Here is a 24,235-nt window from a genome sequence, read left to right on the forward strand (position 1 = left end):
CCTATTCAAACCATATGATTAAGAAATTCATAGTACTGCTAGGAAGAGGGAAGGGGTTACGGAGAAGATAACGACAAATGTCCACTGTAATACTAAATCCAAAGTGGGCTGACTTGGGCTTTCTATCAGTATAAAATACAAAGCAAAATACAGCTTCAAATAATTGGATTTTTGCTTTGTATTCTATGAATTTGAATCCTGAAAGAGGTTTTAGGTAAACATAGTTTATTTAACTTTTGTTACCGGTAGGTAATTTCTTCTTACAAGTATTCAATGTGATTGTAAAATGTTCATGTTACCACCACTTTGTATTACTGAACCAGGATAATAATTTCCAGCAAAATCTTGTCACCCGAAGTTGTATCTTTCCCTAAGTTATCAGTTACCTATTTACTCTTTGACTCCCATCGTGCTTGACTCTTGCTTCTCAAACTACATTTTATAGTGATGCCAATATAGACTACTTCCTATAAAATAAAATAACAATGTTCTCAATTTTTCAGTATCAGAGGACTCCATATGTCATTCTCCTTTATCCTCTATGTTTCATATGTAATCCATTTCCATTTTTGACATCTCATGTCTGCTGGCCCTTACTCTTGTTCCCTGCCATCCCACTAATTTAAACTTGAATAATCTCATGCCTGGATTTCTCATGAGTCTCCTCGCTGACCATCCTGATGCAAAACTCTCCTTCCTCTAATCTATTTGGAAAAATACTTATATATTAATGCAACTGGTTATCAAGGGCCTACTTGTGCCAAGTGCTTTATAGCTCTTACCTCATTTTATTTAACTATTACAAAATTTCCATGACATAAGGTATTATCCCCATTTTATAGTTGAGGAAATTAGACTCAGAAAAGTCAAGAATTTGCCCAAGGCTACACACATCATAAGCAGCAAAACTGGTATTGGAAACCAGGTCAGTCACACGTCAAAGCCTGTGCTGCTTCCATCACATCACACTGCTGCTCTATGACTTCATGTCATGTTTGTTCTCAAAGAGGTTCCCTACTGCTGCCTCTCCCAAGGGTAAACATCTCAGCATGGCTTTCAAGGCCTGCCGTAATTATATCCCACCTAAAGATTTTTCTAGTTACTTTCAATGTGTACATCTTTTGGCAGATACGTCTCTTCCATCTCCCTCGTGTAAACTGGCCCACATTCATTATCTTATACTTAGAAGAAAAAAATCTCGATAATAATAATACATACTAACTTAAAGGTTAAGCAATAAAAGTAACTAAAGTAGAAAATGGAAGTCCACCATATTTGGAGTGAACATCAGGGATGGACTAGAGGTCATAAATGTCTGGTTGCATATGTTACTTCAGTTAAAAAAGACATGGTAATTTTTACGTTTTAACTAGCTAGCATCAAAATGGCCACATCAAAGTGGCCACATAAAAATATTCTGTTTCTGGTTTTTCTTGCCTTGTTTGCTTTCTTTTTTGCTGTCCTCCTGTTTAAGTCCCAGTCATCTTTCAGGGCCCAGTGAAGTCACACCTCTTGACCCCTACTCCCTGGTCCCCTTTGTTTTCCCCCAAAACCTTAGCACCCACCAGAGGATACTCCCTTTTTAAGGTGAACTTCTTCACTGCTCATAAATAAAACACAAAAACAAGAGAAGCTTAAAAATTTAGCATCAGGAAATCTTTCCTGACTGCTATAGTTCTCACTGACTTTCTTCTACTGTCTACTTAGAGCCTGTACCACAAAACTAGCATTTAATTACATATTATTTGTATTGTTTGTTCCATATGTGTTAGAGTAGGTAACAAGGTTGTGGGTGGAATTAGATTATGGGGAACCAGGCTAGGGAATGGATTTACAGGGTTGATGAGTACTCTACAAGGCAGGCATGGAAATAGCTAGCCCTGCGAAATTACAGAAAGTTGAGTTGTGAATTTATAGCAGTGGTCTGGAGCAAGTCCTGAGCCAGGGCTTGTACACAAGTTTGAAGTCAGAACACATCAGTATGTCCAAGATGAGAATTTGGCTTAAAATCTAGAAATCTACAGAAATGAGTGAGGGTATGGCAGGGCATGGATTAGTAATAAAAAATAATGATGATATAGTATCCTTAGTTCAAACACTGTGTAAAATATAATTGATGTGTAACATCAAAAACATTAAAATAACATCAGAATCACATTTTTTAAAATCTCCGAATTTCACCAAAATTTTACACATTTATCTTTTGGCTCAGCAATTCCACTTCTAGGAAATTATCCTAAAGAAATATTCATACAACTGTACATAATGTTTACATTTAACATTGTTGATAAAAGCAAAAGATAAAATGGAAACAACCCAAATATCCATCTGTTTGCTTACACATTCCCCTATTATCCACACATACAGTAGAGTAATAGTCAGATATTAAAATAGAGATAGATCTATGAACACTGGCATGAAAAGAAGTGCTAAATATATTTTAGGCTGGGTACAGTGGCTCCCGCCTGTAATCCCAACACTTTAGGAGGTTGAAGCAGGAGGATCACTTGAGATCAGGAGTTTGAAACTAGCCTGGGCAATATGGCGAAACCACATCTCTACAAAAAAATACAAAAATTAGCCGGGTATGGTGGTACATACCTATAGTCCTAGCTAATTGGGAGGCTGAGAGGAGGGAGGATCACTTGAGCCTCAGAGGTGGAGGCTGCAGTGACACATGATTGTGCCACTGCACTCCAGTCTGGGTGACAGAGTGAGATCCTGTCTCAAAAAAAGGTATATATATACGTACTTTTTTAAAAAAGAAAGTTTCAGAACAGTATATACAGCATGATTTCTTTAAAATATTAATCACACAGGAAAAATCATTTATATAATAAAATTTATTTTATTTTATTTTATTTTATTTTTAGAGATATGGTCTCACCGTGTCAGGCGAGTGGTGCAGTGGTGCAATCATAGCTGACTGTGGCCTTGAATTCCTGGGTTCGAGCCATCTTCCTGCCTCAGCCTCCAGAGTAGCTGGAACTAGAGGCACGCACCACCTCACCCAGCTAATTTTTTATTTTTTTGTAGAAACAAGGTTTTACTATGTTGCCTAGGCTTAGAATTTTTTGTAAAATACATTTTTCAAAGCATCATCACCTGACCTGGAGTGAAAATCACCTGGAGTGAATGTTAAAAAAGTGCATATTCCTACACTTCAAACTAGATCTACTGAATCACAATCTCTGATGATAGGACCCAAGAGTCTGCATAACAATCATCCCATATGACTCTTATGCCCAATAAAGATTGAGAATTATTGGATTAATATGATACTTAACAGTGGCCACTTCCAGAAAATGGGACTTGGAGGGCAACGAGGGCTTTCCCTTTCATTTTACTTTATACTGTTTTTGTTTTAAAACTTTTTTATTTTTTATTTTTTGAGACAGGGTTTCACTCTGTCACCCAGGCTGTGTGTAATGGTAGGATCACAGCTCACTGTAGCCTCAAACTCCTGGGTTCAAAAAACTCTCCCGCCTCAGCCTCCAAAGCACTAGGATTACAGGCACAAGCCACTGCGCCAGCCTAAACTTTTTATAAACATTTATTACATATACACTAATCTACATCTGCTAGAGATTTTTGAGGTTCAGAAGACTGAAACATTAAATATTGATTGTCTGGGTCATATAAATGAGAAAATTTATTACCAATTGAGCTTATTCAGAAAGAGAAAAGATGGGCCAGGTGCAGTGGCTCATGCCTCTAATCCCAGCACTTTGGGAGGCTGAGGTGAGTGGATCACTTGAGGTCAAGAGTTCAAGACCAGCTTAGCCAAATTGGTAAAACCCTGTCCTCTACAAAAAATATAAAACTTAGCCTGGTGTGGTGGCACATGCCTGTAATCCCAGGTACTCGTGTGGCTAAGGCGTGAGAATCTCTTGATTCTAGTGAATCGCTTAGACCCAGAAGGCAGAGGTTGCAGTGAGTTGAGATCATGCTACCGCACTCCAGCCTGGGTGACAGTGAGGCTCCATCTCAAAAAAAAAAAAAAAAAAGGTAAAAGACTATCTAAGACTATAAATTTGGCAACATGTAACAAATTATCAAACTTTTCCTTATCAAACTTTTCCTTCATTCATTCAACAAGTATTTGCTGAGCAGCTGTGCTCCAGGTACCCTTCTATGTGCCAAAGATAGAGTGAAGAATTTTAGGCAAGATTTCTACCCTTGAGGATGTTACTTTAGTGTTGAGGAGGAGAGACAGATTGAGAAAAGTGGGGGTAAGGTGAGGGACAAGGAAAGGCTTTTTCCAGGAGTGATTTTTGACTGAGATCTGGAAGATGAAATCAGTCACATGAAAAGTTGAGCAAGAGCAGCAATCCTGATCAGAGATCTTGACTGATTTAGGGGACAGAAAGCACTTCTGCGAAAATGGAGCAGAGTGAGAGGAGAGCAGTGCCAGATGAGGCTGCTGAGGAAGCCAGAGCTAGATCGCGTAGACTTTTGTAAATAATTTAGATTTTATTCTGGGAAGCCAGCTATAGGTTTTAAGAAAAAAATGATATTATCTCTTTTGCATTATCTAAGTGATCACTTCAATAGCCTTTCACCTGGTATTTTCACTGAGCAGAATGTGACTACAAGTGTCTGGTCTGAAACTCCTGAGCTCAAGGGATCTTCCTGTCTAGGCCTCCCAAGGTGCTGGGATTACAGGTATGAGCCACAGCACGCGGCCTGGGTTATATTTTATAGGATGGTTTACTTTCATGAAACAAATTATAGGCCAGGCGCGGTCGCTCACGCCTGTAATCCCGGCACTCTGGGGGGCTGAGGCGGGCAGAACATCCGGGGTCAGGAGTTTGAGACCAGCCTACCCAACATGGTGAAACCCCATCTCCACTAAAAATACAGAAATTAGCCGGACGTAGTGGCGGGCGCCTGTAATCCCAGCTACTCAGGAGGCTGAGGCAGGAGAATTGCTTGAACCCGGGAGGCAGAGGTTGCAGTGAGCTGAGATCACGCCATTGCACTCCAGTCTGGGTGATAGAGTGAGATTCCATCTCAAAAAAAAAAAAAAAAAAAAACCTATAAATATCAAGGCACTATCACATGTTATTTGTCATCACAAAAATTTCTGTGATTGAGAGAATGTAAGTTATTATTCCAGGTTGATCAAAGAAGTAACTGAGATACTGAGCAGTTTAAGAAGTTAACTCATTGAACAAATGTCTGAGTGCAGACTATATAATCCTAATAAAAACAGTAGTTCTTAGTAGGGTATATATATCTTAGTGATTAATTAGTAGTTACCACTTCAGGATCTTATTAGTAGTAGCTCTAGTTAGGATTATACATCTTGTTAATGTCTGAGTCACAGTTAGAATCTTTGATCCAGGATGTTGAAGGAAACATAGTCACATTGTATGTATTTATGGCTACTCTTCAGGAAGCCACTAGCATACAAAGCCCATAATGAAAGTCTTGGTAAATACATACGCTGATGTGTACCAAAAAAACGTAAGCCTTTTGGGTATGTCTTTTTTTTGAGACGGAGTCTCGCTCTGTCGCCTTTCACGCCATTCTCCTGCCTCAGCCTCCTGAGTAGCTGGGACCATAGGTGCCTGCCACCTCGCCCGGCTAGTTTTTTGTATTTCTTAGTAGAGACGGGGTTTCACCGTGTTAGCCAGGATGGTCTCGATCTCCTGACCTCGTGATCCACCCGTCTCTGCCTCCCAAAGTGCTGGGATTACAGGCTTGAGCCACCACGCCCGGCCCCGGGTATGTCTTATAAAGGAAAAGTTTTGTGTTTGTTAAGTGTTATGTCATACATTTTTATGGAGCAAAACAATGTATGTATTTTAAAAATACCTTTTATATGGATTAAAGGTTAAGACTAACCATATAAACTACAGAGTGTAAGGTATGTGTCAGCAACCATGATACAAAAAATATTTTATGGGCTGGGTGTGGTGGCTCACGTAATCCCAGCACTTTGGGAGGCCGAGGTGGGTGGATCATGAGGTCAGGAGATCGAGACCATCCTGGCTAACACGGTGAAACCCGTCTCTATTTTAAAAATACAAAAAATTAGCTGGGCGTAGTGGCACACGCCTGTAGTCCCAACTACTTGGGAGGCTGAGGCAGGAGAATAACTTGAACCCACGAGGTGGAGGTGGCAGTGAGCCGAGATCATGCTACTGCACTTCAGCCTGAGGACGACAGACCGAGACTTTGTCTCAAATAATAATAATAATAATATTTCATGAAGCAATGTTAACTTTGAGCTGTATAGCTTGATTTCTTTGCATTCTTTATAAAGTATAAATAAAATATAAATAGATGTTTTATACCTCAGTTGCAGAGACATCAGAAAATGAATTCTAGACAGGAGCTCAAAGAGTTCAGATAAAACTCCCAAAATTATAGAAAAAATAAAAGCTAAACCCTGATTTGGTCAAATTTCACTTGAAACAGGGGTTCTCAAGAGTGATGTCATTTCTGGAATGTAAAGGAAGTTATTTTCCACATTGTCTATCCAGTGTGTGTGTGTGTGTGTGTGTGTGTGTGTGTGTGTGTGTGTGTTTTAATAGAAATTATACACACTTTAGAATGGATTCAATAGGATTGTTCTTTTGACAAGGATACCTTCGATATGTTCAAGCTACAGATGAAGCCAGTCTTTTAACAGTTTTTAAAGGACCTACTTGATGACTTAGATTGAAAACTCTAGGAGGACACATATATCCAGATAAGCACTGATGTATATATCCAGTTTCCAATTTTTAAATTGTAAATTGTATATTTGTAGTTATTGTTACAGGGAGATTAACAATGACTAGGGAAGGCCGGGCGCGGTGGCTCATGCCTGTAATCCCAGCACTCTGGGAGGCGGAGGCGGGTGGATCACCTGAGGTCAGGAGTTTGAGACTAGCCTGGCCAATATGGTGAAACCCCATCTTCTACTAAAAATACAAAAATTAGCCGGGCCTGGTGGCGCGGGCCTGTAATCCCAGCTACTCACAAGGCTGAGGCATGAGAATCACTTGAACCCAGGAGGCGGAGATTACAGTGAAAGGCGATCGCGCCACTGCACTCCAGCCTGAGCCACAGAGCAAGACTCCCTCTCAAAAACAAAACAAAACAACAACAAAAAACAATGACTGGGAAAAGTAGGCCATGAAAAGTGTCGTTTCCTACATATCAATTGCCAGTACTACAAGCAGGAGTTAGACGTTTGGAGGTTTTTACACGGTGCTATAAATACAGTTTCCCGGGCCCCGGTCCACGTGGCCTTCCTGCTCTGCCAGGATGGAGAGTCTTGCTTTCCACATTGCCGATGTGGTCAGACTAATTAAATGACTGCAGAAAGACACATTCCCTAGTCAACCTTATGTGTCTGCCTTATTCCATTGAGTCACAGTTGTTGGCTTTACAGGGCAAAGCAAGTAAGTCTTGAATCCTCAGCAGAAACAGGACACCAGCATCTGATGCCTCATAACCTGAACAGTTAAGGACGTCCCACCACAGAGCTTCCTTTTGAGCGTGATGAACTACAAGGCAAGACTACAAAGGGGTGGATCTTCATTTCGATTTAGGGTAGGTGACACCTCAAAGGTGTTTCTTCCCTTCCAGCGTAACTGAATGGGAAACCTGAACCAAGTGTGCTTGGGAGGACTGCTTGAGTCAGCCACCTGTAAGCGGAAATAGGGGGTGCCACCTTCCTATGAAAACACCCAGCCCATACTGTCAACGGAGGGCCCTTGAATTCACATCCCTCAGCCCGCTGGAAAGCCCTGAAACCACGTGGCCTTTAACCCATTCCGGCAACAGCGCCAATTCACAGAAGCGAGAGGGCAAGAAAGCTCAGCGCGACGCTTCCCGCGTCTTCTAGGCAGCGCGCTTAAATCAAACACGACGCCGGCTAGCTGGGGGCCGGGCCGAGAGCGCACCGCTACAGCGGCCGGGTAAGCCGCGGCCGCCGCCCGCCCCGCTGCAGAGCTGGGCGGGGCCACCTGGAGGCAGCCGGGAGAGGCAAGCCGAAGAGGAAGAAGAAACGCCGAGGCGCGCTCTGCGCAGGCGCGCGGCGCCCCGCCTCCCCAGCGTCGGCTCCCGGGCAGGCGGCGCGGGCCCTCCCACTCTACCCCGCGCCGCCTCACGGCCCCGGCCCTAGCTTCACCCCGACTCCCCGGCGTGCGCGTCCTCCTGCCGGCCTGCAGGCCCGGGGCCTCCGCCTGCTTCCCCACAACTGCTCCTCGCGGCCCCGCTCGCGTTCACGCTGTCGCCCGGGCCGGCGCGGCCGCGGGCAGCCGCTCCCCCTCCCACACCTACCCCGCCCCCTCCCCGCCTTTTCCGTTCTCCGGTCCCCCTCCCTCGGCCCGCTGCCGCTGCTCCAGATGAGGTGATGGCAACGGCCAACTTCGGCAAGATCCAGATCGGGATTTACGTGGAGATCAAGCGCAGCGATGGTGAGCCGCGCTGCTAGCCCCGCTGGACCGCTCGGCCCCGCGTTCGGGTGTGCACTGAGGGGACGCGGGCGCCGGCCGCCTCATTGATTGCTTCGCCGGGCTGTGGGGGCGGGAAGGCGGCGGCCGCGGCGCTTTTGTGTGTGGTGTGTGTGCCAGTGAGGCCGGCGTGGGGTCCGCCCGGGCGCCGCTGCAGTTCTCCGGGCCGGGCCGCGGGGGAGGGAAGCCGGGTGGGGAAAGGGCCTGGGTGTCGAGGGTCGCGTCTCCGGGGGTCTCTGGGCGGGGGCCGCTCGCTCCTCCCCCCGCAATCTCCAGCCCCCCCCCCGGGGACACCAGCCCGGGAGGGAGCGGGCTTCGTTAGGGATGACCCTGCCTTGCGCTTCCCCGCGGTCTTCGCATTTTACCGGCCTGGCCTCTGACGGGGATGGGGGTGGGGGAGCGAGAAGACCAGCGATTTCACGTTTAGAGAACCGACTGCTGGTCGGAGGCCGAGATGGGGGAAAAGAGCCAATCCCGTCGCCTTAAACTGCCGTCTGGTTGTCAGACCTCCCCGGCTTTCGTCCTCGACCATGCTGCTTTCTTTTTTGCCACTTCCTTGGGAGAAAGATGTGGAGAATATCGCGCTGAGCCATGAATAAGGGTGGGGGAGCAATGCCAAGAAATATTCGATGGGCTTCTCCAAGGTGATGAGAATGTAAAGGGAAGGATAGGGGATGGGCAGAGTCAATGCGAGGCACTGCTGAGAGGGTGTGGGGGTGGGCGACCGGATGTTGATATTTTCACACCCTCGGGAGAGGTAACTGAGAAAAGTGTAAGGCGAGGTGAAGACACATGCCTCATTTTTTTTTTTTTTTTTAAGAGCCTTAGGCTTATGTATCTTTCTGTAGGTTTCTCTTGGGGAAAATGTTTTATGTCACTAGCTTGGGGTGTGGAGTCAGATATGCCCGCCAGATTGTAAATAATTCATATTGTAAAGGAATAAATGCACGGAGGGAGATAAGTGAAATTATTTTCTTTAGGTACCAATATTGAAAGAACGAGAGCTGTGTGATAATCTCGAGTTGAGCAGTGTTCCTGACTTCATCTCATATCGACTCCTTTTTTTTCTTTTTTCTTTTTTTTGAGACGGAGTTTCACCCAGGCTGGAGTGCAGTGGTGCGATCTCGGCCCACTGCAACCTCCACCTCCCGTGTTTAAGCTATTCTTCTGCCTCAGCCTCCCGAGTAGCTGGGATTACAGGCGCCCGTCACCACGCCCAGCTAATTTTTTGTATTTTTAGTAGAGACGGGGTTTCACCATGTTGACCAGGCTGGTCTCGAACTCCTGACCTCAGGTGATCCACCCGCCTCGGCCTTCCAACGTGTTGGGATTACAGGCGTGAGCCCCCGCGCCTGCCCTCGATTCCTTTTATTTGTGGCTTATGTATTGGCCTTTAGCCTAGCCTAGTCAGTAGTAACTTGGCTCTCGCGTCCCCGCCCCCCTTGGATTCTGCCAGGTTTGACCAAGTTATGTGAAGCTAGGTTGATTTTCATGTTGTGTGTATGATATATTGGAAGACCCTATATAGCTAATGATTTTTTTCCTCCATTATATTTGAGGTAATTTGTGGTAACAACTGAAACCATCATTATCCTGTATATGAAAAGATAAATTATACCGCTTAGGGCTTTAGAAGTTACCAGTAACACTGATGGGAAAGAGATACCTTCTTTACTTCGGTTGAGGTTTCTTTTGTATTTTCTCTTCAAATTACTTTCTTGAAAGAGTGCTGTTAATGTCATTTTTTTTAGGTAAATACGAGTTCACAGTATACCAGCAAAAGTAGGATTTACATATTGTTTTGAAGATTCTGGGTGCACAGCAACCCCTGTCCTGGGTATACCCCCAAGGGAGAGGAAATCACCACTTTGTGAAGATATCTGCAGTCTCGTGTTCATTGCAGCATTATTCACAGTAGCCAAGATAGGGAAACAACCTAAATGTCCATCGATGGGTGACGAATGGCTAAAGAAATTGTTCTGTATGTGTGTATATGTTTGTGTGTGTGTATAGACAACGCACAATGGAACATTATTCAGCCTTAAAAAAGGAGATCCTACTATTTACCACAACGTAGATGGACTTGGAAGGACATTAAGTTAAATGAAATAAGCCAGACACTAAGGAAAATATTGCATAATCTCACTCATGTAGAATATTTTTTTAAGGAGCTAAAATACACAGAATGAAACAGTGGTTACTACTGCTGGTGGGGGAAAGGAGAGGAAATGGGGAGATGTAGGTCAAGGATACAAAATAGCAGATATGTAGGATGAACAAGTTTAGAGATACAGGGGTACCAATGTTAGTAAAATTGTATTCGAGATTTTTGTTAAATAAGTAGATTTTAGCAGCTGTTGTTAAAGAAGTAATTATGTGAAATGATAGCTATGTTAATCTGCTTCACCATTTTGCTATCTATATTCCATAGCATCATGTTGTAAACCTCAGATACGCACAATGAAATTTATTTTTTTTAAAATTAGGGTGCAATAAAATGTGTAAATTCTTTACACTCTTAAGTCTTTATTAGTATAGATGTTAACTTTGAAATCTTATCAGAAAAAAGCATATGATATTTGATGTATACATTTTAACTTTTATGGAGCATATTTTATTTAAATTTATTGAACTTGAAGTGGTTTTGGTTTTTTTTCAGCCTTCACCTTCAGCCTATACCAGAAGTTCCCAGACATACAAGACCTTTGTGTTCTTACATAAGTGCTACTAACCTAAAACCACGTTTCAAAAGCGGTTTGCCTATAAGAAATTATGGAAGTCATTATCGTGTGTTATTATCCTAACCTATGGTCATGTATCTTTTTATGTGCCTCAGATGCATGATGGAGTTGGTGGAAGGCAGAAGATTAGTAGAGAACTTGGAAAGAAGGGAAGGATCATTTGCATTGGACAGTAGTGTTTCACAGTAGAAATCATGTCTGGTAGAATGCCCCTCAAGCTTTCCCTTTTTCATTTTAAAGAAGCTTGTTTGCTTCCTCTCACTTCCATAACAGATGTATATTGGATAAAACACTAGTGGTTACTATAACAAAAATACACTTTGCAGTTGGATAAACACTAATATCTGAGACAGTAGAAATGACATGAGTAAAGAAGGGCTGCTTCAGACCATTTTATTTAATACTTTAAGTTCTAGGGAACATGTGCACAACATGTTTTAAGTTCTACTTTAAGTTTTACTTTAAGTTCTAGGGAACATGTGCAAGTTTGTTACATATTTATACATGTGCCATGTTGGTGTGCTGCACCCATTAGCTGCTCATTTACATTAGGTGTATCTCCTAATGCTGCCCCTCTCCCCTCCCCCCACCCCATGACAGGCCGGGGTGTGTGATGTTTCCCTTCCTGTGTCCTAGTGTTCTCTTGTTCAGTTCCCACCTATGAATGAGAACATGCGATGTTTGTTTTTTTGTCCTTGTGATAGTTTGCTCAGAATAATGGTTTCCAGCTTCATCCATGTCCCGCTTCAGACCATTATTAACTGGTGACTTGATGTTTTTCTTTTTGCTTGCTGATGGTGATCCATGTCCCTATTTCAGACTATGCTTTTCCCATCAGTGACGCTCTTATACTAATAAACATATTCCAAGGGCAAACAGGTACACTAAAATGAGCTTATTCCTATTTTTCAAGACTGTGATGAAAACTATCCTAATGAGTCTTCACTGATTACTAAAACCAGATAAATTCAGTCAGCATCTGAATTCCTAGATTATCCTGTGTTATTCATGAGATAGCGTATTTCCTTAAGTATTAATGTTTGGGTCTGTAACTTTTTTTTTTTCAACTCCTCTCAGCTCATACCTGTGGGTACATATTCTTAATATTATGTTTTTAAACTGCATGGGGTAATGGGACTTACTAATAACTAATACTTCTTTTTTTTTTTTTTTTTTTTTTTTGAGCGGAGTCTCGCTCTGTCAGTGGTGCGATCTCCACTCACTGTACCTCTGCCTGCCGGGTTCAAGCGATTCTCATACCTCAGCCTGCCAAGTAGCTGGGACTACAGGTGTGTGCCACCATGCCTGGCTAATGTTTGTATTTTTAGTAGTGACAGGTTTTTGCCACGTTGGCCAGGCTGGTCTCGAACTCCTGGCCTCAAGTGATCCACCCACCTCAGCCTCCCAAAGTACTGCTGGGATTACAGGTGTGAGCCACTGCACCCAGCCTCTAATGACTCTTAAATTCTCTGAATGCATCTGTGTGTCGTTACCCCCACTCCCACCCCCACCTCCACCCCTTGATGCCTAGCAAAATTCCTTGCACATCGTTTTTGAATAAATCATACATTATTGGATTTTTTGTTTTCAAACATTTTAATTAATCATTAGAATGACGTCTTAGCTGGAAGCAAAACCTTCCATCTATGCTTCTCTGTACTGCTACCTCCCTACTCTGGCCCTCTGCTTCCCACTGGCCTCTTAGTCAGGATCTACATCGTTAATTGAAATTGAGTGATCTGCTAAGGTTGATCTGACTTTTCTGGTATTCTAAGGTTATCAGTGACAGGGGTTAGGATTGGAGTCCTAAGATTATTCCCTGCCGCAGGAGATAACCTGGTATGAAATTGGACTGGTATATTTTCTTACATGTGTCTTCCTATTTTTCTGATTCAATTCCTTTCCCTTTTTAAAACCCACTGACTCTTAAAAAAACCTACGATCTTTCTGTCGCGTAGCTAGTTGTTTTTTGTTTTTTAAGCTGCACTGTTAACAGTTCTATAGTAGCTGTGACTACCCTTTGGGTACTGGGGGAGAAATGAGAAATGTTGAACATTTGGAAGCTGCAGCTAATATGGGATTGTTCTTTGGGGGGGGTCTCTTAGTCACAATACTGTGACTGTATTGATACATGTGATCTGAAAAGAATCTTAGAATATTTCCACCAGAAAGGTTTTTGGAGATAAACTAGTTTTCATTTTTATAAATGTGGAACTTGAGTCCCAGATCACCATAAGTGACTTATCTAGATTCATACAGCTTGTCAGTGACGGCCAGGAACCTGACATGCTCAGCATAGAAATCAGACTATCAAGAACTATGACAGTAAAGGAGGAATTCTCTGTTATTTTGGAACCATATACCGCTTTTTACAGCCCAGTCAAGATGTAGGAAATTGCTTCTTACTTGAGAGAAAGGCACCAGTGAGCAGTGTTACAGAGCTTGATTAGAATGATCCCTGGTAAGAAGTGATATGTTACTACAAGTTCATAAAACCTAAAATTGTGGGAGGAGAATATTCTTGTTTCTTAGTTAAGTGTTGGTGTAAACAGTTCCTTGTAACATCTGAAATCAAGAGGCAATTGACAATTTCTGAGGACCCATCAGGAATTTTGGGGTTCAGGACAGGCAAAGAAAATCTTCAGAAAAGATTTTAAATGGCCGAATTCTTTATATGCTTTGCCACATTTTTCTTCTGCTGGTTCATCTTTACACGTCATTATATAGGCTTCTGGAGAATAGAGTGTGTAAATTTAAGTAATAAAGATGAGCCATGTAGCAATACAGTTGTTCTTTCGGTACAATTATGTGATTGATTATGCGGGTGAGATGGAATAGGGGAATTTGTGACCTAATAGTTCCCTTTTGCCTGAGGACTAGGACGATAATGTTTCTGTATACGTATTTGTTAGGGCTTAATAGTTTTCCAAGTGCTTCAAGACATGTTAACATTTAATTGGATCCTCACAGGAACTCTATGAGGTAAGCAGGATAGGAAGATGGCAGATTATCGGTTTATAGGTGAAGAATCTGAGGTTGGATTATTTGCCAAGATCACATGGCTGATAAGGGGCATATCCTGGGCCAAAACCTAAATCCCTTCACTCCCAGCTCTCTTAAGTGCTGCAGACAAATGTTAGCTGATTATGGTGTGAAGTTGTATACTTCAGTAATTTTTTTGAGACATACAAACCCCTGTAGTAAAATTCTTTCCACTACTATGAAAGAAGCGCAAAAAACTTAAAATAGTCACTTACTTATTGCTTCCAAAAGTACCACAGAAAGCCAGGAATCTATATTCATCGCCTAGCCACTTGATTCTTATGACAAAGATTTGAAACTCTGAGGAAAGGCTGTGTGTCAACTTGTTTTATGTGTCATGATTGCTAAAATACTAGAGAAAATAGCAAAGAGCCAGTTAAATCTTGTGTGCTCAAATGAGACAAGGGGCAAGAGTGTGGAAAATCCAGAACAAGATTCCTTGAGAGATCATCTGGACTCCATTCTTTCTAGTCATAAGTATAGTTGTGATTAATATGACATTAATCTTTTGCAAAGTTTGATTCTTGGATTCAGCCATCTCCTTTAATTTTAACACCTCTGTTTTGTAACCTAAAATAATTTTAAGGTGTTTGTTTGTTTTGAGATTATGATTCTTAAGCTTAAGAACAGATACAATTTTTAAACCTTGGATAAAACTAATTTTTATTCTTCTGGTTCAGTTGTAGAACAAATACAGGTTAAGTTGTCTTCCAGCTTTTTTAGCTAAAGTAATATGAATGATATTATAGTGCTAAGTGAAAATAGACATTAGAATTTCACCATATTAAACTATCCCCCAAGAGTAATATGAGTGAGGGAAGTGTTCCTTTTAAAAGTCATGTTTCTAGGTTGAGCATTGTAGTTCGTGCCTGTAATCCCAGCACTTTGGGAGGCCAAAACAGGAGAATTGCTTGAGCCCATGAGTTTGAGGATCTCGTTACCCACTACGATAAAACATGAAATTCACTGGATCATTCACTAGGGTGTGTGATATTTGGAGTATAGACCTTAAGTGATTATGGCATATCAAAATAATGTGGTCTTATATTTCTTTTCTTTTCCTTTTTTTTTTTTTTTTTTTTTTTTTTGCAGATTTCATTGAATACACTTCTATTAACATCCTGCTATGTATCAGGCATTTTGATAAGTGTTGGAGATACAAAAACAGAATAAAGCAAAAATAGTTCCTGCCCTCACAAACAAGTAAATAAGTGATCTATAGTGTGATTAGTATTGATAGAAGTTTGCCATTTTGTGTGTACATTATTACTACCTTCCTTTTAAAGATTAGGCTTTTTAGTTAGACTCCTGAAGTTATGGACCTTTTAGATGGAAAATACATGTCATATATGCCATCTCTCCTCTATGACCAATATCCATGATCCCTCCTAGCATGCTTTCCTGATGAATTTAGCCTCAGAGTTTTTTTTGTTGTTATGTTTTTTGTTTTGTTCTGTTTTGTTTTTTGAGAGGGAGTTGTGCTCTTGTTGCCTAGGCTGGAGTGCAGTGGCATGACCTCGGCTCACTGCAACCTCTCCCTCCTGGGTTCAAGCGATTCTCCTGCCTCAGCCTCCTAAGTAGCTGAGATTATAGGCGTGCACCAACATGCCCAGCTAATTTTTTTGTATTTTTAGTAGAGATGGGGGTTTCACCACGTTGGCTAGGCTAGTCTCGAACTCCTGACCTCATGATCCACCCACCTCAGCCTCCCAAAGTGCTGGGATTACAGGCTTGAACCACTGCGCCCAGCCAGTCTCAGAGTTCTTAATACAGCATTATCAGCCCTGATAGCCGCAGTCAGCCAAATGAAATTGACATTGTCATTATTAGCCTATTTTCTATCTTCTAGTACCTATTTGAGTATAAGTTTATAACTTTTAAATTGTTTTGGTATCAAGAGGAATTTTTTTAGGGGGTTTTGCTCTGTCATCCAGGCTGGAGTGCGTGGCATGATCATAGCTCACTGCAGCCTCCAACTCCTGGACTCAAACAGTCCTCTCACTTAACTTCCCAAGTGGCTAGGACTACAGGTATGCACAACCGTGCATAGCTAATTTTTGTATTGTTTGTAGAGACGGGGTCTTGCTATGTTGACTAGGCTGGTCTTGAACTCCTGGCCTCAAGCAATGCTCCCTCCTTGGACTCCCAAAGTACTGGGATTACAGATGTGAGCCACCATACCTGGCCAAACTTATTCAATTTTAAGTTTTTGGCAGACCAGCACCTGACAGCAGGTTTCTCTCTAGAAATCCTGGGTTGGGGTACTTGTAAATAGAGACTGGCTTGGTGTGGTGTCTCGTGCCTGTGATCCCAGCACTTTGGGAGGCCTAGGCGGGAGGATTGCTTGAAGCCAGGAGTTGGAGACCAGCCTGGGCAACATGATGAGGCCCTATTTCTACAAAAAATAAAATTAGCCAGGCCTGGTAGCGTGTGACTGTAGTCCCAGCTACTCAGGAGGACGAGGTGGGGCTATGAGTGAGCTGTGATCATGCCACTGCACTCCAATCTGGGTGACAGAACAAGTCACTGTCTCAAAACAAACAAACAAACAAACAGAGACCAAGGAAGCAGAGCATGAAAATAGCAGTAGATCCAGCTACTGGTGGTTATGTGTCATTTGGATATAACCTCCTTATGTATTATGGCCAAGGAACTGTAAGAATCAGGTTCCTGCCTGGGCTATGTTTTATTTACTTTTGAAGACTTTTTCTCGAGGTTTTTGTAGGTTTTGGCATTAATTTGACCAAATTTTACCTACAGGAAAGACAGGATCAGCAGGAAACAAACTTGTGGTAAAATTTGCTGAGTGTCTATACTGTGCTAAGAATGAACTTTTTTTTTTTTTTTTTAGGATGGAGTCTTACTCTCTCACCCAGGCTGGAGTGCAGTGGCATGATCTTGGCTCACTGCAACCTCTACCTCCTGGGTTCAAGTGATTCTCCTGGCTCAGCCTCCCGAGTAGCTGAGATTACAGGCATGTGCCACCATCCCCAGCTAATGTTTGTATTTTTAGTAGAGACAGGGTTTCACCTTGTTGGCCAGGCTGGTCTCAAACTCCTAACCTCAAGTGATCCGCCTGCCTCAGACTCCCAAAGTGCTGGGATTATAGGTGTGAGCCAGTACACCCGGCCTGATGCCTGCGTTTTGACCACAACCTATCACGAGGTCGTGTGTGGAATTTTCCACTGTGGTGTCATGTTGGTGCTCAAAAAGTTTCAGATTTTGGAGCATTTTGGATTAAAGAATGCTCAGCCTGTTCATAACTCTGGCTGCTCAGTAGATCACCTGTGGGGCTGTGGAAAAAAACAGACCAAAAAAAAAGGCAACCCACCACAGCCAATATCTGGTTCCTTTACCTAGAGAGTCTCTCTGGTATGTAGTCTAGGTATCAGTATTTTACTGTAAGGCACCTCACATACTGGTGAAGCTTAACTTGTCACACATTCGTGATTCCAGGGTATAGCCAGTGTTGTGATCCATTATTTTAGTAAAAGTGGTATCTCCTAACAGAGTGTCTGACAAGACTTCGTGGAGAATGAAGTTTAAATGGTAAGAGGAAGATGACCAGTAGGTTGCCCTGAGGGGAAGGAGGCATTCTAGCCATGTAGGACAGCATGGAGGAAGTCCCTGACTGGAAACAGAACTGTCCGGTGAAGGGCGTTTAAAACAGGCAGAGGGCAGGATGATGAGGAAGATATGGAAGGAGGGATAATCTGGGACACCCTATTAAAGACCTGGAAACAGAGGTAAGGTAAGGATCTTGGAATTAATTTCTAGGACACTTGGAAACTACTATAGGACTTAATCTCCTAAGAGCAATAATAGGAGTTAGTGATTAGTGATAGATTAGAGGGAGAGTAGTACTGAAAATGAGAGGTAGCATGGATAAGATTTCATCACTCTAGGAGGGTGAGCAATGATTAAGGAACAAATGATATGCAGAACACACTGCAAGAAGAATTGATGTTATTTTGCAGTATATCACTTGTGCTGAATAAAGGCAGATGAGTTGAAAGGAAAGGACTTACTTAACATTTGGAAAGTCTGAGTATAGGTTTTAAATCTCTTCAGTTTTATTTCATCAAGCTAACCCTATTCAAGAATACGGTGTAGAGGACTGTAGAGCCTATCAAGGTAATATCAAGGAGAGCATCCAACTCAGGCTGCATATAGTTTTTGCCACTAATATCCTAAAAGTAAGTGAGTTTAAGGTATAAATCACTTCCATTGCATGTTTACCTGCAGTGGGAATTTGCTTAAGCTATAACTGAGTACTTTGCCTTCTTAATACTGAGCTATATAGTGTGTTAGCCAGGACCCTCTCAGAATTCTTGGAACGGAATGAGAAGGAAAAGCAGTACACACATAATATGGCATCAGCTCTTTAAGGATTGAAGTGTTTTGTTTCTTGAAATGCAGCTGCTCTTTTTCACTTTTTCTTTGCTCTTACTTTTGGCCTGTTTTTTCTGTCCTGGCATTTGCCTTCTCTTTTTCATCCTTAGGATTCTAAGTGCCATTTCAGTATTCAGACTCTCTAAACTGCAGTTTGCAATTTAGGACTTGCAAAAAGAGGTAAGCAAAGGGATAAATAAGCACAGCACAGAGGCAGTGAAATTAGTCTGTATGATACTATAAAGGTGGATACATGTCGCGATACATATGCCAAAATTCATAGAAGGTACAATACCAAGAGTCAACCCTGATGTAAACTAGGGACTTTGGGTGATAATGGTGTGTCAAGATAGGTTCATTGATTGTAATGAGTGTACCTGGTGCAGGGCATTGATAGTGGGGAGGCTGTGTATATGTGGGGTTAAGGATTATATGGGAAATCTCTATACCTTCCACTCAATTTTGCTGTGAACCTGAAAAAGGTTGGGGAGGAGAGGATGCAAACTTCAGGTGTTAAAAGTTAAACCACTCTTGAAATAATGGACCAATTAAAGACAAAAAAAATATAATTTATGAATGAGGATTAGTTATATAGGTATACAATTAAGATAAAATTTTGCCATTCATTTTTGTCATGCATAGTCTATTGGCCAATGTAAGAAGAACAATTTTTTAATGAGCTATAGTATAGTAAAAAGGATTCACGTGTATGGCAACTTTAGCCACCCATCCCATTTTTTTTTTTTTATTTGAGTCGTAGTTTCACTCTTGTTACCCAGGCTGGAGTGCAATGGTGCAATCTCGGCTCACCGCAACCTCTGCCTCCCGGGTTCAAGTAATTCTCCTGCCTCAGCCTCCCGAGTAGCTGGGATTATAGGCATGTGCCACCGTGCCCAGTTAATTTTGTATTTTTAGTAGAGACAGGGTTTCTCCATGTTGGTCATGCTAGTTTCGAACTCCCGACCTCAGGTCATCCACCTGTCTTGGCCTCCCAAAGTGCTGGGATTATAGGCTTGAGCCACAGCGCCCGGCCACCTATAAGATTTTTAAGAAATGAGAACAAATTAGAGGCCCTAATTAGTGAGGTACGTCTTAGAATTTAACCATAGGAAGCTCTTTGATTAAATACTACTGTTGGTCAAAACTTGCTTATATTGTTATAATGAGGAAGTTGACTTGTCCAAGGTCATACATAAAATAAGTAGCAAATCTGAGATTAGAACATAGATTGTCTGCTCCCAAAATCCTCTATATACTAATTCATTGTAGACCGTAATTCATTTTTGTGCACTATTAATGTTCCAGCCATTGGAAGTCAAATAATTAATTTCATAATGCTTTTCTTTTCCTTTCTAGGGTATACTTTTTTATTAATCAGGAGTTTTTATTAATCCAACTAGTATTTGCTGTATGGCCATCATGTGTCCCTTCATCTGATTTCTTTGAAGAATTAGTTGAAAGACTTTTCCCTAGAAGAAGTTAGTTTGTCAGCTACAACAAAATGATAAGTAGCTACTGCACTCAATACAAATGCTCTGTGGCTCTGTAATTTGACAAAGACATTCTAGTTTTCTGCAGTCTCTTTTGCTACTGCCTGTGTTTAAACTCTCTTGCTCACAAGACTTTAGACAATTTAAACAGGAACAAATGCCATCGTAAGGATGCTTCAAATTAGATGAGCAACAATATTGTCAGGAAAAATGGTAACAATTAGATTATAGCACCTTGCTAACGTGCTGACATAATAGATTGATTTGGGGGCCTGTCCAAATTATTATTATTATTATTTGTGTGTGTGTGTGTGTGTGTGTGTGTGTGTGTGGAGATGGAGTCTTTGTCGCCAGGCTGGAGTGCAGTGGCACAATCTCAGCTCACTGCAACCTCCAACTCCCTGGTTCAAGCGATTCTCCTGCCTTAGCCTCCTCAATAGCTGGGATTACAGGCACGTGCCACCACGCCCAGTTAATTTTTGTATTTTTAGTAGAGATGGGGTTTCACCATGTTGAATGGGATGGTCTCAATCTCCTGACCTCGTGATCCGCCTCCCTTGGCCTCCCAAGGTGCTGGGATTACAGGTGTGAGCCACTGCGTCCAGCCATAAATTTATTTTTGTAAGCCCATTGTTCGAAATTGTTTTGGGATTATATGTGGGTTGTGTATTTTTTAAATTATAGCTGATACTGAGAGTTGACTATAACTTGGCTCTAAGTATATGGTAAATGCTTTTTTTATATGCTCTTTGGTTGCAGTTTTATTAAGAGTAATAACATTGCTTTTAACTTTACACGCTCTTTTGGGTTTCTATTAAGAACAATTCCTTAATTAAAAATAAGTAGAGCTTCTTTTCCTTCTGTTCCTCAGATTTTTCCTTTTTAATCTTTACAGGTGCTTCTTCCCCATTCTCTTTAAGTGTTCTTCAGGGCTTGATCCTACCCTTGCAGTACTTCTCACATAGTATTCTCTTTCTGGGTAAACCAAATGCTTCTTTTTAGCCCATGTTGGCTACAGACATGTACTGTTTGTATATGTCATGGATTACTGCATATCTCCACTTGGATATCTCATAAGCACTCAGATTCAGCATGTCCAAAATTGAACCCATCGCCCCCTCCTCAAGTCTACTTCAGTATTTCTCATTCACTCTATTGCTCCAATCAGAAACTTGGTTGTCTTCCTTGACTCCTTATTCTTTCTCCTTATTCTCCTTATTCCCCTATATTCTTTCTCCTTATTCTCCTATAAGAACTCCTGTTCTTATTCTTTCAATAAGAACAGCCCATTATCAGATCTCTTAATTTAATGACTCAAGTAACTCTTCCTGCATTTTTTCTGTACCTACCACTATAACTTTTGGTCATGCTAGCATTATGTCTTGCCTGTGCTGTTGCAACAAATTCCTAATAGGCCTCTTCACCTAGGAGAGTAATTTGGTTAATAACAACAACAACAACAACAAAACCCAAAACAATAATTTGGTTAATTACTGTTTCAGAGTAACCTTTCAGGCATGTAAGTTTGACCCTCTGATCACCTGCTGAAAACTTTGAAAGCGTTCTCTACTTCTGTTGCCCTTTGTATGAAACCCAAGTCTAACATGGCTTATTATGGTGGACCCTGAACAAACTAACCTGCCTCTTCAGTCTCATTCTTGCTGCTTATTTGAGGCACACTATACTCCAGACAAGCTGAACTTCCTTGGAACACTCCACTTCTAACTAACCTAGCTAACTGCTGTATCTCCTTTTGATTCCTAGCATAAGATGGGTCCCCTGCTTTATGAGTGGAGAGTCTCCTCTCTTTACTCTGTCAAAACACTCATTGTATTATATTATATGTTTGTGTCTGGTCAGATCAAGTTCCTTTATATTCCCCATTTCCTAAGACATGTACTTTGCACACTTTATAAATTATCTATGTACTGAACCAGTGACTAAATGAACTTCCAGCTGCTCTTTCACTGCTCTGTCTATTCAAGTTTTGACATTCTAAAAAATTGACTTGTGTGGTTTCATCCTTCAGGCATCAAGAATATGACATGACAAGGTGTGTGTCACTGTTTTTAATGTATGCTTGTAGTTTTCTCTTTAATAACCTGTTTTGAATAGCAGTATATTCCTATGGCTAATTAAGTTCCAAAAGGATATATATATGTATGTATGTATATATCTATTAGTCTCCATCCTACCCTACCCCACAGCTAGCTACCCAGTTCTTCTCCAAGAGACAAAAATATTACTAGCTTCTTATATTTGTAGAGAATTACTTCTTTTTCATTTTTCAGGAAAATCTGTGCTTATGTATCTCTGTCTACATGTAGTATAAATATGTGTAAATATATACTTTTTCCTACAGATGTTATATTGTATGTACTGGAATGTAATTTACTTTCACTTAATAATAATGATACATTGGAGAACCTTTGAGTAGATACATAATAGTCTCATTCTTTCTTGTACTACATTTCATTAGTGAGTAAATATACCACAATTTATTTAACCAGTCTTTTACTGATGACATTTACATTTGTGCCTAATCTGTAGCTGCTACACAGCCAGTACTGTAGTATTTAATAGTCTTAAACTTTTGACATTTTATACATACATGAATATATCTGTAGGGGAAAATTCTAGAAGTAGAAGCTCTGGGTCAGATAATTGTGTGTGTGTGATTTTGATAGATCTTGTTGACTCGTCTTCCATAGATATGAATTTACCTTACTATCTGCAAAAATGCCTGTTTCCTCATACTCTTGTCCACACAGTGTACATTACACTTTTGAAATATGCTGGCTTGGATTGTGAAGTTCAGGCTGTGCCTATAGAATTTTTTTTTTTTAAGTGACCCTGTAAAGGATAACCTGCTTAATTTATGAAGTGTTTATGAGGTCCAGACATATAATAGAAAACATCTAAGTTCTGATGTTTATCTATCATAGCCAATATAGAAAAATAAACGATGTATCATCTATTATGTCTATGAGAATAAAGTAATTTAGTTAAAATTTTTTGAGAAATAAGTATTATAGTTTTACTTACTAAAACTATAACCTGAATTTATTTACTAAAACTAAAACCTAAAGAGTCCTTTAAGGTGTACAATTAAGTGATTTTTTTTTTAGTATGTTCATGAAGTTGTACAATTATTATCACTGTCCAATTTCAGAGCATTTTTATGACAAACCCTAAAAGAAACTCATACCCATTAGCAGTCACTCTGCATTCCCCTCTCATTCCAGCCTTTGGTATCTGCCACTAATCAACTTTTTATCTTTGTAGATTGTTTTGGACATTGAGTATAAATGAAACTGTACAATACATAGCCTTTAGTGTATAGCATCTTTCACTTAGCATAATCCATACTCAAGTTTACCAGTATAGTAACTCGTTTTCAGTACTTTTTTAATAGTTGAATAATATTTCATTTCATTTATCCATTAATCGATAGACATTTGGGTTTCCCATTTTTTGGCCATTATAAATACCATTCATATACAAGTTTTTGTGTGGACATAAAATAACTGAAAATTGTTTTCAGTTTTTGTAGGTTATACCTAGAAGTGGAATTGCTGGATCATATGGTAACTCTATACTTAACTTTTTGAGGAACTGCCATATTATTTTCCAAAGTGGCTATATTATTTTGCATTCCCACTAGTAATATTTGAGGGTTCCAATTTTCCACATCCTGGCCAAAACTTGTTATTTTCCATCTTTTTTATGGTGGGTATGAAGTGGGTCCTGGTGGGTTGTCCTGGTGGGTATGAAGTGGCATTTTGTTGTGATTTTCATTTGCATTTCCCTAATGATTAATGATGTTGAACATCTTTCCATGTGTTCATTTACCATTTGTTTTTTGTTTTGTTTTGTTTTTCTGTTTTTAAAGGATAGAGACTTATTCTGCCGCCCAGTCTGGAGTGCAATGGTGCGATGTCAGTTCACTGCAACCTCTGCCTCCTGGGCTCAACTGATCCTCTCACCTCAGACTCCCAAGTACCTGGGACTACAGGTGCACACCACATCTGGCTAATTTTTATATTTTTTGTAGAGCCAGGTTTCACCACGTTTCCTAGGCTGGTCTCATACTTGGCTCAAGTGATCTGCCCACCTT

General features: G+C 41.0%; 1 protein-coding gene across 8 annotated transcripts in view; it reads left to right on the forward strand.

The window, feature by feature from the left end:
- The first annotated feature begins 8,086 nt into the window (after positions 1-8,086).
- The window catches only part of KIF2A (kinesin family member 2A), an 82,055-nt gene continuing 65,906 nt past the window's right edge, over positions 8,087-24,235 (forward strand). For 6 of the 8 annotated variants that reach the window (XM_005556977.5, XM_005556979.5, XM_005556978.5 and 3 more), the window contains exon 1: positions 8,087-8,417. In XM_005556977.5, coding sequence (XP_005557034.1) covers positions 8,354-8,417 — 64 coding nt within the window. In that variant the 5' untranslated portion in view covers positions 8,087-8,353. Of the gene's footprint in view, positions 8,465-24,235 lie in introns of all 8 variants that reach the window. The other 2 variants (XM_045393754.3, XM_073993501.1) reach the window with 1 other exon arrangement.

The sequence above is a fragment of the Macaca fascicularis genome, chromosome 6, assembly GCF_037993035.2.
Source record: "Macaca fascicularis isolate 582-1 chromosome 6, T2T-MFA8v1.1".
Classification (NCBI taxonomy): domain Eukaryota; kingdom Metazoa; phylum Chordata; class Mammalia; order Primates; family Cercopithecidae; genus Macaca; species Macaca fascicularis.